Below are 18,057 nucleotides of genomic sequence, written 5' to 3'. Positions count from 1 at the left end.
CATCTTGGCTGCTTCCAAGTTTTGACATTATGAATGAAACTGCTATAAACATCTTTGTGCAGGTTTTTGTGTGGATGTAAGTTTTAAACTCCTTTGTGTAAATTCTAAAGAATGTGATTGAAGGACTGCATGGTAAAAGTATGTTTACTTTTATAAGAAACCACCAAACTCTTCTGCAAACAAAGTTTTATTTCTTCCTTCCCCATCAGTATAACTTTTGTTTCCTTTTGTCTTTTTTTTCTTTTATTGAAGGATAATTGTTTTACAAAAGTTTGCTGTTTTCTGTCAAACCTCAACATGAATCAGCCACAGGTACACATATATCCCCTCCCTTTTGAACCTCCCTCCCATCTCCCCTCCACATCCCACCCCTCTAGGTTGATACAGGACCCCTGTTGAGTCCTTTTGTCTTATATTAGCCAGGAGTTTGAGTAAGATGTTGGAAAGGAATGGTGAGAGAGGCATTCATGCCTGGCTTTCTGATCTTAGTAGGAGAGCTTCAAGTCTCTTACCATTAAGTATAATGTTAGCTGTAGGGTTTTTATAGATTTTTTTTTTTAAAAAACAAACTGAGCAAGATCCTTAAGTTTACTGACTCTTTAAAACCTTTATCATAAATGAATGTTAAATTTGGTTAAAAGCTTTGTCCGCATCTACCTATATGATCACCTGATTTTTCTTCTAGCCTACTGTGATGAATTATTTAACGAATTCTCAAATGTTGAAACTGGTTTGCACACCTGGGATAAATCTTTCCTAAGCTTTTTATAACTATGTATTTATCAGCTTTTCATCTTATAGTGGAAATATTTTTTACAAGGAATCTTATGGTGTTTGCCTGTATATTCTGTATGTAAATGTGTTCACTGATGAGAAAGGAAAAGATGCATTAGACTTAAACAACAATCTATTGAAGACAACGCGAAGAGTTTCTTACCAAGCCTTAACCTGAAGCTTGAAAATGTCAAAATTATGAGCTTATTGTTTTGAAATTGCTACTCTGGCCCAGGTTTCATGACATTAGAATGTTAGATTATAACTGGCTCAATACAAGAGATTTCAAAGCTGTGTCTGAAGAGAAAAATCACTGACGATGATTTATTATATTTATTTTAATATGTTTAAAACAAAAAAAATCATTTATTTTTAAGAGCTGTTGTGGTTTTACCATAGAATGCTATACTGCCTTTTATATTAGTATAGTAGGTAGCATTTTAATTTCAAACACTGACAGAGAAATATTGTGGCAGAGGTAAAAAATACCATAAACATATTAAAGGATGATTTTTACTTTTTCTTGTTTTATTTTTTGCTGTATTGTCCTGGAAGCTAGAGCACCGAGTATAATGTTTAACTGATAAATGTAGGCAAATCTGTCTTATTTCTGATATAAATGAGCAAAGCATTCAGACGTTTGCCATTAAGGACAGTGTTATCTGTTGGTCTTTCTCAGAAGTCACTCACGGCGAAGACGTTCTCTTTTATTCGTCATTTTCAGAAAATTCTTATCAGGAATGAACAAAGGATTTTCTCAGGTGATTTTTCTTCATTTACTGAAATGACTATGTAATTTTACATGCTGTTAATCTGAATTATATTGATTGTATTTGGAGGTTAAATCGGCCGGCAGTCCCGGGAGAAACTCCACTTGACCGTGGTGTATTTGTCTACGGCTGCATTTGCTTCATTAAAACTGTGCTCAGGATTTAAATATGTAATAATGACATACAGTCCGTGGTTTTCTTTTCCTGTAATATTTCTGTCTAGCTATAGAATCAGGTAGCAATGATCTCAATGAGTTGAAAAGGAGTCTCTCCTTTTCATTTCTAAGAATTTGTGTAGAGCCGGTGTTTCTTCTTAAAACTTTGGTATAATTCACCAGTGAAGTGATATCGGCTTGGAGTTTTCTTTGAAGGATGGTTTCTTAGTGACCAATTCTATAAAAGATATGGCGTTATGAAGGTTGAATGAGATTTGGTAGTTTTTGTCTCTCAGAAAATTTTTCCATTTCATCTAAGCTGTTGAATTTCTTTATATAGTGATTAAGGAAATATTATGGATATCTTTTTAATTATGTAGAATCTGTAATGAGGTCACCTCTCTCATTCTTGATATTGGTAATTTGTGTCTTTTTTTAAGAGTTTATATAGCGGTTTTATCAATTTTATTAATCTCAAGGGATTTTATTGATTTCTTCTATTTAAATTTTTTCCTTTCTTTTACATAAACATTTTGAGTTAATTTGCACTTAAGGTAGAAGTCAAGATTATAATTTTGAGTTCTTCCTTCTTTTCTAATACATGTATTTAGTACTAGATTTACATCCCTAAGCACTGCTTAATAGGCATCATATAAATCATATAAATATTGTGATTCTTTTTTCCCATTTAGTTCAAAGTACTTTCTAAGCTCCCCTCTGACTCACCGGTCACTCAGCTGTGCATTGCTTACTTTCCAGATATTTAGATGCTTTTCAGAAATTGTTCTATCCTTGAGTTCTACTTTATTTCCATTGTGTTCATAGAATTTACGTGTGCGTATGTGTGTTAGTTGCTCATGGTGTCTGACTCTTTGTGTCCCCAGGGACTGTGGCTCGCCAGACTCCTCTGTCCATGGGATTCTCCAGGCAATACTGGAGTGGGTTGCCATTCCCTTCTCCAGGGGATCTTCCCAGCCCAGGCATCGAATCTGCATCTCTTACGTCTCCTACATTGGCAGGCAGGTAACAGTAGCACCACCTGGGAAGCCAACAGAACTTAAATTCATATAAATTTATTGAGTTTTGTTTCATGGCCCAGGCTACGGTCTGTCTTGGTAAACTTTCTCTATGTAGTTGAAAAGAATGTGTATCTTGGTGATGTTGTGTCGAGGGTCCTATAAAGGTCAATACGTCAAACTAACTGACAGTGTTATTCACATATATATTATGACTTCCGTGGTGGATATATTTATTTTTTTAAAAATCACTTACAATAGCATCTCAGAAAACCAAATACTCAGAGAGAAGTCTGACAAAAGATGGAAAGTTCTATATACTAAACTCTACAAAACCTTGCAGTGGGAAATTAAAGATCTATCCTACTAGAAAGATATACCATGTAGAGGGGTCAGAAGACTCAATATTGTTAAGAAGCCTGTTCACCCCAAACTGCTCTATAGATTCAATTTAACCCTAAACTAAATCTTAGCAACCCTTTATATAGAAACTGAAATACTAACCATAAAATTGATAGTGAAATGCAAAGGATCTCTAATAGCCAAAACAATTCTAAACCAGAAGAAAGTTAGACAACTAACATACCTGATACAAGACTTACTATAAAACTACAAGTGGTCAAGACAGTGTAGTATTGGCACCACAACAAACAGAAAGACAGACAGAAATTAAGAGTCCAGAAATATGCGTGCATGTTAGTCGCTCAGTCCTACGTCTGACTCTTCGGGATCCCATGGACTGTAGCTCACCCGGCTCCTCTGTCCATGGAATTCTCCAGCAAGAATACTGGAGTGGGCTGCCATTCCCTCCTCCAAGGGATCTTCCTGGCCCAGGGACTGAACCCATGCTTCCTGCACTGCAGGCAGATTCTTCACCATCTGAGCCACCAGGGAAGCCCAGAATCCAGAAATATAATTACACATAAGTATATTTTAAAAGGAAGGTAGAAAATCAGGAGGGAAAGAAGAGTCGTGATACTGGACCAACTGGATATCTACTTGCCAAAAATACGAACTTCAAACCATTCCTCGCGACCACATGAAATAAAGCACAGACCAAACTATAAGTTCTAAATCCTAAAACTATAAAAATCGCATAAGTAAACATAGGAGAAAAAGTGTGTCATCTGGGATTCAAAGACTTCTTAGATTTACCATTAAAAACATGACCTGTAAAGAAAAAAAATAAACTTTGAAATTTAAAAAAATCTGCTTTTTAAAAGACACTGTTAAGAGAATGAAAAAACAAGTCAAACTGAGAGAAAATATTTGGTAATTATACATCTGACAAAGGGCTTGTATCCAGAATATATAAAGAATCACAGCTCAGTGGCCATGGGCTCGGGTGCTCAATCATGTCCAGCCGTGTCTGACTCTTTGCTGTCATTGTCTAGTCGCTGAGTCATGGCCCACTCTTGTGACCCCACAGACTCTAGCACGCCAGGCTCCTCTGTCCATGGGACTCTCCAAGCAGGAATACTGGAGTGGGTTGCCATTTCCTCCTCCAGGGGATCTCCCCCACCCAGGGATTGAACCCGCGTCTCCTGCAGCTCCTGCAATGGCAGGCAGGTTCCTTCCCACGGTTGCCACCTGGGAGGCCCCTTACAACAATCCAAATTTTTTAAAAGTGGGCAAATTATTTAAATAGATACTTCAAAGAAGATTATGAATGGCAAATTAACACATGAAAAGATGCTCATATCATTAGTCAGTTAGGAAAGCAAATTAAAACCACAGTAAGACACTTCAACATAAAATTATAATGTCTAAAGTTTGAGCATACAAAGTGTTGATGAAAATGTAGAGAAACTGCAGTTAGGAATGCCAACTAGTATAATGACTTTAGAAAGCAATTTAGCAACTTCTTAAAATTTTAAACATGTACATCCTATCTAATTCACTTATTCCATTCCTAGGTAAATTTTCAGCAGAAAAATGAAAGCACATGTCAGTACAAAGACTTGTACATAAATGTTCACAGCAGGTTACTTTGCAGTAGCCCTAAACAGGAAACAATCCAAAAGTCTATCAATAGTTGATAACAAATGGGATATATTCATATAATGCAGTTCTACTCAGCAATAAAAAGGTGAACTTCTGAAAACCATTACAACATGGACAGATCTCAAAATTATGCTGAATGAAACCAACTAGACCCAAACAAGAAAAGAGGAGCACAGACTGTATGGTTCCATTTATATTAAATTCTAAGAAATGCCAACTAATATACAGTCACAGAAAGTAGATCAGTGGCGGACTGGGACAGGAGGTGAGAGCGGGAGGAGGAAGGGACTAAAAGGGCATGAGAAAAATCTGAAGATGAGACGTGTGTTCATCACTTTGATTGTGGTGACGGTTTCACAAGTGTATACATATGTCAGTATTTTCTATATATATATATATGTATGTATGTATAGTGTATGTTAATTACATGTCAATAAATGTTTTCAAAAAGATTGAAAAATTATGGCTATTAAATATTAGACATTTGACATTCTCTTAAGACTGAGTGAAGTTAAGTCCAACACTTCAAGGCAAAAAACTGACAGTTTTTGTTGCCAGGGACAATGTTCCAGTTTTCTAATGCAAATTAAAATTTTGAAAAACACATACTTGCTGTCAAGAAATTGACACTTCCTATTATTTTTCCAGTGAGATTAGGGATGGCATTAATGAACGTGATCTTTTGATACTGCATAATGAATTATGTCACTGTTTGGTCACTTGATATTTTTCAAATGAGAAATGACAAAGCATGATGCTACAAAAATCATGCATTCATCTTAAAAGATCAACCAACTGAATTAATGTAACAGAGTATGAAAAGTTCAGTGTGGTTTCACATCCCACATTGCAATGAACCTTCAAGAAAGTTTAGCAAAGTCTACTGTGGTAGGCAGAATGTGAAGACGGCATCCCAGTAATGTCCCACCCTAATCCCTGGAACATGTGAACATGGTTAGATATCACTCCCATAATTATATTTTGTCATGTAGCACAGCTGCCCTAAGATAGGCAGCTTGGCCAGGTGAACCTGTTCTAATCACAGAACCTTTCAAAACAGCAGAGTATTCTCTCAGCTTTTTTGAAAAACAAAATAGAATGAAACAAAAAACCGTAGAGCAAGTTAGAGAAATTCAAAGCATCTGAAAGACGTGACACACTGGGTCTGAAGATCAAAGAAAGCAGAGACGCGTAAAGAGCTGGGAGATGCCCTTGGCTCACAGCAAGAAGAGACAGAGAACCTTGGGCCCTTCCTCTACTGCAAGAGATGAGACTCGGCCACCACCCAGGAGGAGTCTGGCAGTGATTCTTCCCCAGTGCGTCCAGACCAGAACTCAGTTAGACAGCCTCATTTTCGGCTTTGTGGGACCCTGAGCAGAGAACTCAGTCACGCCTGCCTGGACTTCTAACCTACACAACTGTGAGGTGATAAACGGGTGTTATTTAAAGCTGCTAAGTTATGATCATTTGTTGTGCATAAACAGAAAGCTAATACACTTTCCATAAATCAAGATGCACATAAACTCAGACCCAAGTTGAACACTGTTTAAAAAAGAAAAAAAAAAGTAATAAAATTGGAAACAACCAAAGTGTCCATAAATAGAAGGCCCATTTAAATTATATAAAACCAACTAATGGAATATTCTGTAGCCGTTATAAAGAGAAGGTAGGACTATATGGATGAATAGGAAACAATGAAACCATGTTATATTAGAGAAAAAAGAAAGGTTTATGATTTTAAATAATTAAAATATTTGCATAAAATCAAGGTATTCTATATTAAATATTTTCCAGGGGGAAAAACCACAAAAAACTAAATATAGTTTGCTTTGGATTAAGATTAGATTGTTGAGTAGGAGGTTTTTATTTTTAATTTTCTGCCTTCATTACAGTTTGAATTTTCTAATGAAGTTTATCATTCTTAATCATTTAAAAATATCAATAAAGGTTACTGTTTAATGTCTAGATAAACACTTCCCTGGCTCTCTTCCGAAGCTATCTTTTGTTTTATTCAATGTGGACCTCCATCAGGTGTCTGTCACCATGCTCCTTCAGCCAGTTACAGGAACACCAAACCACTTCTCCTCAGCCAGTCTGCCCCACCCCTCAAATCTAACTTTTCCAGTGACATCCCTTATTATCTGGGGGCATCATCTGCATTATGTAAATGTTTTATGTATTCATAATACTTAAACATACTATTTTAGGTAAAATTATAGGCTATTCAACTGTTTTTAAAATTTTAGACTATAGTCTATTTTTCACAACTGTATGAAAGCTACTTTGAGATTTAATCACAAGTAATGCAAATCATGCAAATATATATTGCCATCTTGAGAATGAAAATGATGATAATCTAGGAATCTTGCAGTTATATGGTGATAAAGAAATGTTCCAATAGCAATCAAACCAGCATGGTAAAATTGGACCAACTGTCCTTAAATTATGAAAGGAGTATGTGAAAAGTTTTCAGCGGGCAATCAACAATACCACGTTTATGTGACGTATATTCAAAGTTAAAAATATTTTTCATATTCCTTTAACTTTCTTCTTTTAAAATGAGTAAACAGTTAAGGTAACAAAGTAAATCCTTATCAGTTATTAAATACTGTATTTGTAAATCTTATAAAGATTATATTTTGCCTCTGATTATATTTTCTACAACAGAAAGATGCATCAATATAATAAAAATAAAGATATACAATATAAGTTTGATGTTATCCTTGTTTGTTGGCAAAAGTAGTTAACCAAAATATCTGGCAGTTTTAAAAGTCACCAGAAAGAAATACAAGGATAAATTCCTAGAGAGATTACCTTTTTTTTTGTCCACATATTAAAGAAGTTCAAAGTTTGTGACCCAAAGCATTATGGTATTATTATGCACAACTTAACAAGAGGAGGTGTGGTAATTTACTTGTAAAATGACATAAATGAACTAAATTCTTGTACTATCATTACTATAAATTCGAATTAAGTAGACAACTTTTCTAAATAGTCTTTCTCACAGAAACATTATATATAACTAAATTCCATGAGTAACCGCAATGTAATAATATATCTCCTCTTAAAAATGCTGCTTGACATTTTCTAGAAAACAGCAAGTATTAGAGACTATAAAAACAACGAGTACATGCACAAGCTCTTCATCATGAGGAAAATGTCAAAGAAATCACGGGGAACTTCACAGGGAGAAATCAAAGAGACAATATATAAAAGCAACAGAGCGACAGTAAAGTGCCATCGAGGAGACCGCTAAGACGGCATTACCTGGAACCAGCTCCATAATGATGTAGATAGGCTGGCGCTGTGTGCAGACGCCTATAAGTTTGACAATATTGGGGTGATCATACTGCTTGAGAATTCTGGATGAGAGAAATATACGAAGAGTCACCATTTAAGCAGTAAGCATTAATTTATGATCATGTCTAGTATGCACAAAGAGAATTCACAATGTTTAAAACCTAAATACGGACACAAATTATGATAAATGGGATGTATACAAGTTTTAATAAAACTTGGAAAAATAGATATGAATGAGTCAGCTTTTAATTATATAGTCATTTAAAAACGAGTATCCACTCTGAATAACTAATAACCATGCTAAATCTGAATAACTCACTCAGTCCAAAATATGTAGAACTCCTTTCAAAGCATCTGCTTTTCGATGCCCTCACAAAAGCTGAAGAGTATTAGTGGATCAAAAACTGTAAGCTGTGAGGGCAGCATCTTTTTGTTTAGTTTTGTTTTATGTATACAATTCACTTAAAACAGATAAATTTAAGAACAATTCATATTGGTAAATGCTATAGAGTAATCACTTCATATCTAGATTTCATAATACCTACTTGACAATCATGGTCAATTTCAAATAGTATAAACTCAAAAGTTTTGAGAAGCCTGGCAGAAAGTTAAACAATGAGTAATACTAGATGTAAGTTAAAGCAAGGAAGTTTTGGTTTGGATAAAGGCAGAATTTCAGAGGGCTATAAAAATAGCAGACTCATCCACAGGACTCCAAGCATGAGTTAAAAATAGATTAGATTCCCTCACAGGCCTGTCTGCCCTGATGATTTCTGTTATCAAATGATATTCCATATTATCCTGTTGACATAGTTATACATTTACTCATATTTGAAAAAACACAGGTTCTTTCCTAGGAGAATGAAAAAAATAACTTCATTTGGAGAAAGATGAAATAGTTTATATATGTGCTGTACATGTACAACTAAAGCAGAGATAGCTCTAAGAAAGCATGTCATAAATTGAAAATGTACAATGTTTAAACAAATGAAGACAGACTGGGGAGAATTCTAGAGATAAAAAAATACTGTTAATAACCGAGTTTGCAGTTTCTATGATGAACTAGAAAGGGAGTTTTAGAATGATTGACTTTAATCCAAAATGTCATTTCTTAGGTTGAAAATTGCTTAATAAAGAAATTCTACAAAACAGCCAGGATGAACCCAAATAACATTAAATATTTAAATATATAGATCTATCTTCTAATTAAAAGATACTTGAGAGCTTGCATGGATATAACTGTCATTTTTAACAGAAAATTTCATAGTCTCACATTAGAAGAAGAAATTAAACTCTATATTTCAATAAAACATTCACAAATTAGAAAGCAAAATATTTTAAGATATCTATGAATAACTAAAATAATAAGCCCATGAATTTCAATTGTAATAGGATGCTTTTAAATTCATTATAGAATATTTTTTCTGAATTGCTGATAGTATATATGAAAAATGCTTACAACTTTATTCCATAGATAATATGTAATAAATGTACCCAACTGGCTTAATACGTTGCCATAAATATCTGTTGTTTACATGGAGAAATGACATCAGGATGCTCCACTCCATGGGCTTTAGTTCCCTCACTGCCATGTCCTCTGTTCTTCCACACTTTACCAAGCTTTGCTTTTATATACAATGCCGTGAAGGAGGTAACACACCCACACACACACCTCTTTTCCTCCTTCCCTTCACACCACCAACTGATGGACCTGCATACCCTTCTTCTCTCCCTCCCAGCCACCCACCTCCTCATCCGAACATCTCCCATCCGTATGCCCGTTCTCTGTCCAAAGCCCCTTTCCGTTTGTTTTTTGTTGTATATACTAGATTTTACAACTAACAGAATAGTTTTAACTATTTGCAACATAGGGCTGGCAAGCTGCAACATTACATTTTAGCTAAAACAGAAAAAGGGAAGACAATCATTCTAGAAGATCAATTAGAAAAGAAACACTATAAATTTTGGAACAAAGTCAGACACTGAGCTGAAGAAGAAATCTGAGATTCCAAGAAGAGAACACTGACAGCTGGGAACAATCAGGCCATAACATCTAAGGAGAGTGAGGAAGACGTCATTCAATCCTCAAGGTATATTTACGTTAAGCATTTTATTCGGAGAATACAGACTATTTTTATTATAAGGTCAATCACAACACTACATATATACATATGTGTATATGCATATGTGATAGAAGCAAGAAATACTGCAATGTTTTTTTAAAGACTTGAAGAATATTCATTGTTCTTAGCATCTGGCTCTTTTGATTTTAACTGCTAAACGACCTAGAATCTCACTTCAAAAGAGAAACTTTTTGTTTTCAGACTGCCTACTTTTGAAGTGCCTACTTTTGAAGACTCTGAAAGTACCTACTTCTAATTCACCAAATCATAATTTAAGATATCTTCAAACTTACATTTTAATGAATCACTTTTAAGTAGTACATATTAACATTATTTTAGAAAACTCACTTGGCTTCTTGTAAGAATTTTATTTTCAGTTCCTGAGGAAGATCTTCTTTACATGTTTTAACAGCAACAGCAGTTTTATCCTTTAATATGCCCTTAAATACTTCACCAAAATTTCCCTGAAAATACAAATATATTTATTGTTCAGTGTGTAAGACAGTCACATAGGTCTTTGCAAAATTCCAGGCAAGCATGTAATGATGAGTTTTGAGTTAGAGTACTCTGTTAGCTTTGTTCAGTTGCAAGCAGAAATAAAGACTGGACATGCTGCCCTTTCCAATTCTCCAACTTCAAATATACTACCCAACACTCCAGCCATTCGGGAGACTGAGGCTTGAGGGGCATTGAAAAGCAAATGGGAAAAAATTGAAATAGTGTAAAAGGAAAGACTAACACTGTCAGAAGTACCTAAGTTTCCCTCCGCCTAGTCCCCTTTACCTTCGAGCTCTACATTTTGCTATCAACAGATTAAAAAGTCCCCATTAGCGCTTAAAGGTAAAGGCGCGGCTCTGTGAAGTGACTGGTGGCGCGGATCCACACGGCCAGGGCTCAGCGGAGAAGAGCACGAGGCAGAGCCCAGGACAGGGTGACGGAGCCCAGGCAGAGGAAGGGCCGGCAACAGCGCCCTGCGGCTCCGCGGTCTCTGAAAGGCGCCAGGGAAGGCGGGGTCACCTCTGCCAGATGTCTGAGCTCCGAGCCTTACTCTATGGCTTGAACATACTCTGATTTAAAATGCCTTATTTCTAGTTTGAAGTGGCTCTTATGATAAGTACGAAAAAAAAAGTAAGACAGAGAAGATCTATAAAGCTAACATGACAGCTATCTTTAAGCATTCTCTTTGAGTCTTTCTCTGTACGCATATGCACTTTTTACATAGCTGTAAATGTACTAATCAAGCATTATAAATAGCTTTAATGCTACCGCTGTTGAGCAAGAAGTAACTCAAGGAGGGGACTGATAAGCAATGAGCATGAGTTCTAAGATAAACAGGATTCTTAACAGTCCACAGTATATAAATTTTAAATGTTCCTAATAATTGAAAATTACTAAAATACTGATTTTAATAAATTCATTATTTATTAGATAATTGCTGTTTGCTTAAAATAACATTTATTTTATTTAATATTAAGCATACGTCAGTATTTAAGTAATGAATAGCATTACTATTAAATCTAAAATTCAACTCAAATATTTATGGAAAACAATGACTGATTACCCTTACATGAAAAGTAAACATCCAATAAATTCAACACAGTACACATTCATCATAAGCTAGAAACAGAAAAAGTTGAGCTTTACATCCTTCCATGTTATTCAAGGGTTTTTTTCCTTCCCACAATCATCACATCATTTATTATATCAGAAATAGACCTGGTAGAAGGTGTTAGTATACATGATTACTTCTAGGCCTTTATTTACCTGAATGATTCTGAAACACTTAAAATTCATCTTGACTAAGACTTAACATTTAATTCATTAGAAGACGCTTGCTGACTAAATTACCAGGACGATCATTCTCTCTACAAGCGTTCAGATTCTCCCTCCAGAAACTGTCTTCCTCCTCGCATTGCACACAGCCTGCTCACCTCAGCTGATCGCACCATCAGTTCCTCAGCCCTTCAAACCATCCACCACAGCACTGCCAGATTAATCGCTGCAAGAAAACACTCCTGCCTTCCTCAACATCTATCCCTGCACGGCCGTTACTCTCTCAGCCTCTGTCTGGCTCCCTCTTGCAGCTTTTGACTGCCACATGCACCCTAAATTCAGACTGGGATTTGAAAATGTGTGCTCTACCTTCTACACTCTTCCCCTCTACTTCCAATCAAAGCACAAGCTAACTAATCTAGAAGTGCATTTCTTCTGCCCCTCCTGTATGAAGACCTTCCTGACCTTCCCCAGATTATTTCTGTCCTTCCTGAACACTTGTCATCCAACTGGCCCTTGGTCCATCTCTACTGGTCTCTGCCCTATAGGGATGTACAGGTCCTGGCGCATAGCAAGGATTTGAAAACTTTAAACATTCATTTAACAACCTTCACTCAGAAGACTTCAACTCTATTAACAGTGATCAAGGGAGGAATCTCAAACACTGAGAAAAAGACTGCATCACAGACCACCTCTTCTTCATCCAAAGAGGTCAGGAAAAAGGATAGGACACCCACTGCTCCCTACCACCTAGCAGGCACAGCTTCACCTCAGCTGCTGGCTCCAAGTCCATGACTCCTGCTATCTCCAGCTATTCCTCTCCTACCCCCAGCCTCCATCGTGTCTTCGGGAACTTCTGGTCCATCATTAAAATTTTACCTTGATCTATTCTTTGTTCCAGAGAAGGCAATGGCAGCCCACTCCAGTCCTCTTGCCTGGAGAATCCCATGGACGGAGGAGCCTGGTAGGCTACAGTCCGTGGGGTCAGGAAGAGTCAGACACGACTGAGCGACTTCACTTTCACTTTCCCCTTTCATGCACTGGAGAAGGAAATGGGAACCCACTCCAGTGTTCTTGCCTGGAGAATCCCAGGGACGGCGGAGCCTGGTGGGCTGCCGTCTATGGGGTCGAACAGGGTCGGACACGACTGAAGTGACTTAGCAGCAGCATTCGTTGGTCATGCTCTTCACCTTCTTGCTCTGATAGAAACCTCACTCTCACTTGAGAACACTCAAATGCGGGGTGAGTTTCTTTTGGCTTCTAAAATTGTGATTTCCTTTTAGTCGCCTATATACACACACCAGACCTTCTCCCAGGGCCCTGGAGACAGAATAAAGGATTCCACTAGCTGTCTGTCACTGCTTTTAAAACGTTTTCTCTACTGTCTTCCTAAAAACCCCTAGTTTTGAAACTTTATCATTTGACTACATACCCAATACCCTGGCTAGCAGCTACTGCGTTTTAAAATATTTTCCCTCATTTGTTGACTGTTTGAGCCCCTGAATCACGGTGCCAGGTGTTACTCCTGTCTTAATACTTGGAAATTTCAACAGACAATTAAGGATCCTTCCAACACTTCAAACTCTGTTTTGTGACCATCTCTCCTCCACTGATCTGCGTTCCAACCTATTTTCTAGGTTCAGATCTTAAACTTTGCCATCCCCAATAATTCCACTCCTTGATAACGTCTATTTTATTTATCTCATCTTCTGGCTGGCTTTTATTTTTCTAGCTTACTTCCTCTAGTATCCAGACTGAAAATTCTTTGACCCTATCAGTTCAGTTCAGTTCAGTTCAGTCACCCAGTCATGTCCGACTCTTTGCGACCCCATGAACTGTAGCACCCCAGGCCTGTCCATCACCAACTCCCGGAGTTTACCAAACTCATGTCCATTGAGTCGGTGATGCCATCCAACCATCTCATCGTCTGTCGTCCCCTTCTTCTCCCGCCCTCAATAGTTCCCAGTATCAGGGTCTTTTCCAATGAGTCAGCTCTTCATATAAGGTGGCCAAAGTATCGGAGTTTCAGCTTCAACATCAGTCCTTCCAATGAACACCCAGGATTGATCTCCTTTAGGATGGACTGGTTGGATCTCCTTGCAGTCCAAGGGACTCTCAAGAGTCTTCTCCAACACCACAGTTCAAAAGCATCAACTCTTCAGCACTCAGCTTTCTTTATAGTCCAACTCTCACATCCATACATGACTATTGGAAAAACCAGAGCCTTGACTAGACAGACCTTTGTTGACAAAGTAATGTCTCTGCTTTTTAATATGCTGTCTAGGTTGGTCTTAACTTTCCTTTCAAGGAGCAAGTATCTTTTAATTTCATGGCTGCAATCAACATCTGCAGTGATTTGGAGCCCCCCAAAATAAAGTCAGCCACTGTTTCCACTGTTTCCCCATCATTTGCCATGAAGTGATGGGATGGGATGCATGATCTTAGTTTTCTGAATGTTGAGTTTTAAGCCAGCTTTTTCACTTTCCTTTTTCACCTTCATCAAGACGCTCTTCAGTTCCTCTTTGCTTTCTGCCCTAAGGGTGATATCATCTGCATACCTGAGGTTATTGATATTTCTTCCAGCAATCTTGATTCCAGCTTGTGCTTCCTCCAGCCCAGCGTTTCTCAGGATGTACTCTGCGTATAAGTTCAATAAGCAGGGTGACAACATCCAGCCTTGAAGTACTCCTTTTCCTATTTGGAACCAGTCTATTGTTCCATGTCCAGTTCTAACTGCTGCTTCCTGATCTGCATACAGGTTTCTCAAGAGGCAGGTCAGGTGGTCTGGTATTCCCATCTCTTTCAGAATTTTCCACAGTTTATTGTGATCCACACAGTCAAAGGCTTTGGCATAGTCAATAAAGCAGAAATAGGTGTTTCTCTGGAACTCTCTTGCCTTTTCAATGATCCAGCAGATGTTGGCAATTTGATCTCTGGTTCCTCTGCCTTTTCTAAAACCAGCTTGAACATCTGGAAGTTCATGGTTCACATATTGCTGAAGCCTGGCTTCGAGAATTTGGGCATTACTTTACTAACGTGTGAGATGAGTGCAATTGTGTGGTAGTTTGAGCATTCTTTGGCATTGCCTTTCTTTGGGATTGGAACGAAAACTGACCTTTTCCAGTCCTGTGGCCACTGCTGAGTTTTCCAAATTTGTTGGCATATCGAGTGCAGCACTTTCACAGCATCACCTTTGAGGATTTGAAATAGCTCAACTGGAATTCCATCACCTCCACTAGCTTTGTTTGTAGTGATGCTTCCTAAGGCCCACTTGACTTCACATTCCAGGATGTCTGGCTCTAGGTGAGTGATCATCGTGGTTGTCTGGGTCGTGAAGATCTTTTTTGTACAGTTCTTCTGTGTATTCTTGCCACCTCTTCTTAATATCTTCTGCTTCCGTTAGGTCCCTACCATTTCTGTCCTTTATTTGACCCTATAGGAACCTCCAAATCTTTAGATTCTAATACTTTTTATTGTCCATAACCCCTTAACATTCTCGGTTTCTTTCTTATTCAGCTTAAATTTCCATGGCTCCTAATTACTGTCTACCATACACTCCCAGCTTCTTTGTTCCTCTTAATTTATAGAACCCCCTTGTCAAATCCACAACCCACACCAAATGTGGCATGGCCTACTCTGGACTGATACAGTTCGTGTGGATGGAGAAAATCCACACTGATGTTGACTAGTTTCACTTTCAGAACACACACCTCTAGGGGGTCCTTAATACTGCTCAATAATTATTATACAATCCCCTAGACCGTGAACACTCTCATTCTAATTAACTTTTCCTCGCCCTTCGACTCTCTTCTTAAAGATCCCGTACCTCCTGTACAACTTCATTCTCAGCTAATAATCTTGCTTCCTGATTTACTGAGAAAACTGAAGCAATTTCCAACTCTCAGGTCCACATTGACCCTCCTACCAATCTTCCTTGCTGTTACAAGATGAACTGTGCTTCTATTAAAGTCAATCCTCCATTGTAAACTAAATTCCATTCCCTCTTGTCTACTTGATGATATTATTTCAGCAATTCTCCTCCCCTTCAAAAATCATGAATTTTTCACGACATCACTCCCAGCTTCAAACCAGCATGCTGCTTTTCTCAGGTGAACCAACAGCACACAAATCATTTCTTCTGAAACCGCCACCGTCTCTGCTTCCTTGCACAGCAAAACTTCAGAGTTGCATCCTTGCTATCCCTATTTCCTCTCCTCCCACTCTCCCTTACCTATATTCCAGCTTGGCTTCCACATGAAACGTGCCACAGAAAGTGCTCAGTCAAGCCACCAGGAATCTCTCCGTTGCTAAATTCAGTGATCCTCAGTCATCGTCTCATGCGACCTCTCCTCAGCAGATGCCGCCGCTGATCACTCCTCCTTCAAACACTTTTTTCTCTTGGCTTCTAAGGCATCCTCTCTCCCGGTTTTCTGCCTTCCTGGAGATTTCTCTTTCTCAGCCTCAGTCTTCTTGCTTCTCTTCACTGCAGCCTCTTGATTTTGAAGTGACCAGGGCTCAAGCTCTCTCTCCTCTCCTTGACTGCCTAGACTCGCTCCATTGTTGAACTCATGGAAGGAAACCACCAAGTAAGTGACAACTACTGAATCTGTAATTTGATCCACACATCTTTGCTAAACTTCAGACTTAATACCCAACTGTTTCTCAACATCTTCCCTGGGAAGTCTAACAGACAAACCTTAATATTTACATGCAAAACCCCTAATTTCAGTCCCCAAAACCTGCTATACCTAAGCCGACTGCCCTCTATGTCTCATGCTCCACATAGAGTCCGTCAGGATATTCAGTTGGGTCAACTGTAAAAACGAATCCAGAACCCACCACATTCCCCCATCTCCACGGCCGCTTCTCTGATCTGACCGGCAGCCACCATCTTTAGTTAGGTGAGGACAAGAGCTTCGGAACCTTCCCAGCCTATTCTCAACACGGGAGCCAGAGTGAACTCTGTAGAGGGTATGATCATCTCACTCCTCCAGGCACAGTCATCCCCCAGCTTACCCTTTCACACATATTTAAAGCCAATGTAATTACACTGATCAGCATGGCTCTACACGACCTGAACCACCTCAGCCACTGTGGTCTTAGTCTGTTCTTTCTTGCCTGTGCAGCTACAACAAACTGCCTCTCCCGCGCATCAAATGTAATTTACATGGTACTCCCTCTGCCTAAAATCCTTTTCCTCATTTGACCATGTGGCTAAATCCCTTCTTGCCAGGTTTTTATCGGAAAGTAACAATTTTGATAAGGCTTATCTGGATTCCCCTATTAAAAATCGCAACTGCAACCAACAGCACAGCACTGTAAGTTCCTTATGTTTTCACAGGATTAACACCTTTAACATTATGAAGTTTACCTATTTACTAAGTTTATTTTTGTCTGCCTTTCCCTGCTAGATAGAATATGAGCTTCATAAGGGCAAGGATATCTGTCTACTTTGTTCATGGAAATATTGCAAGTTCCTTGGAGAGTGCCTGGCATACAGTAGGCATTCAATAAATATTTGAGGAATTAATATTTTTGAATACCAACTATCAAGCACAATCTAAAGAAATACGGTGCTCAGTAAAAGTTACAGTTACCATATCAACCTTATGTTACTACTAAATCCGAAAGTATGTAAGTATAGGCTAATTCTCTTTTTTCTCATGCTTTTTCAGTGTATGATAAATACTCAGAACAGGTAAGGAAATATTAAATGACAATTTTCAATTCAGAAATATTTGCTGAAATTAAGCCATGTGCTTAGTCACTCAGTCGTGTCCCACTCTTTGAGACCCCACAGACTGCAGCCCCCCAGGCTCCTCTGTCCAGGGGGATTCTCCAGGCAAGAATACTGGAGTGGGTTGCCCTGCTCTCCTCCAGGGGATCTTCCCAACCTAGGAATCGAACCTGGGTCTCCAGCATTGCTGCAGATTCTTTACCATCTGTGTCACCAGTAAGCCCGAAATTAAGCCATACATTTCTCTAAAGTTGAAGTGTTTGTTTTATTAAAATGATTAAATTTATTACAACTGGTATATGCTACTGCCTTGTTGTTGAAAATAATTATTCTTTTAAATACCCTTACTAAGTAAGGACCTAAAGGATAAAATTCCTAATATGTGAAGTATCAAGTATCACATAT

At 38.1% G+C, this 18,057-nt stretch overlaps 1 protein-coding gene across 18 annotated transcripts in view; it reads right to left on the bottom strand.

The window, feature by feature from the left end:
• Positions 1 to 18,057, bottom strand: part of FER (FER tyrosine kinase) — a 484,930-nt gene that overhangs the window by 123,961 nt on the left and 342,912 nt on the right. For all 18 annotated transcript variants that reach the window (XR_014058074.1, XR_014058060.1, XR_014058059.1 and 15 more), the window contains 2 exons: positions 10,491 to 10,606; positions 7,987 to 8,081 (listed from right to left, as the gene is read on the bottom strand). Coding sequence is in view for 9 of the 18 variants with exons in the window: in XM_081505338.1 (XP_081361464.1) it covers positions 7,987 to 8,081; positions 10,491 to 10,606 (211 nt within the window). In the remaining 9 variants the exon portion in view is untranslated. The remainder of the gene's footprint in view (positions 1 to 7,986; positions 8,082 to 10,490; positions 10,607 to 18,057) is intronic.

Source organism: Giraffa tippelskirchi, chromosome 6 (genome assembly GCF_054371585.1).
Source record: "Giraffa tippelskirchi isolate mGirTip1 chromosome 6, T2T-mGirTip1v1.2.pri, whole genome shotgun sequence".
Lineage (NCBI taxonomy): Eukaryota > Metazoa > Chordata > Mammalia > Artiodactyla > Giraffidae > Giraffa > Giraffa tippelskirchi.
Note: the sequence above shows the minus strand (reverse complement) of the source record. Positions and strands in the feature narration are given on the sequence as shown.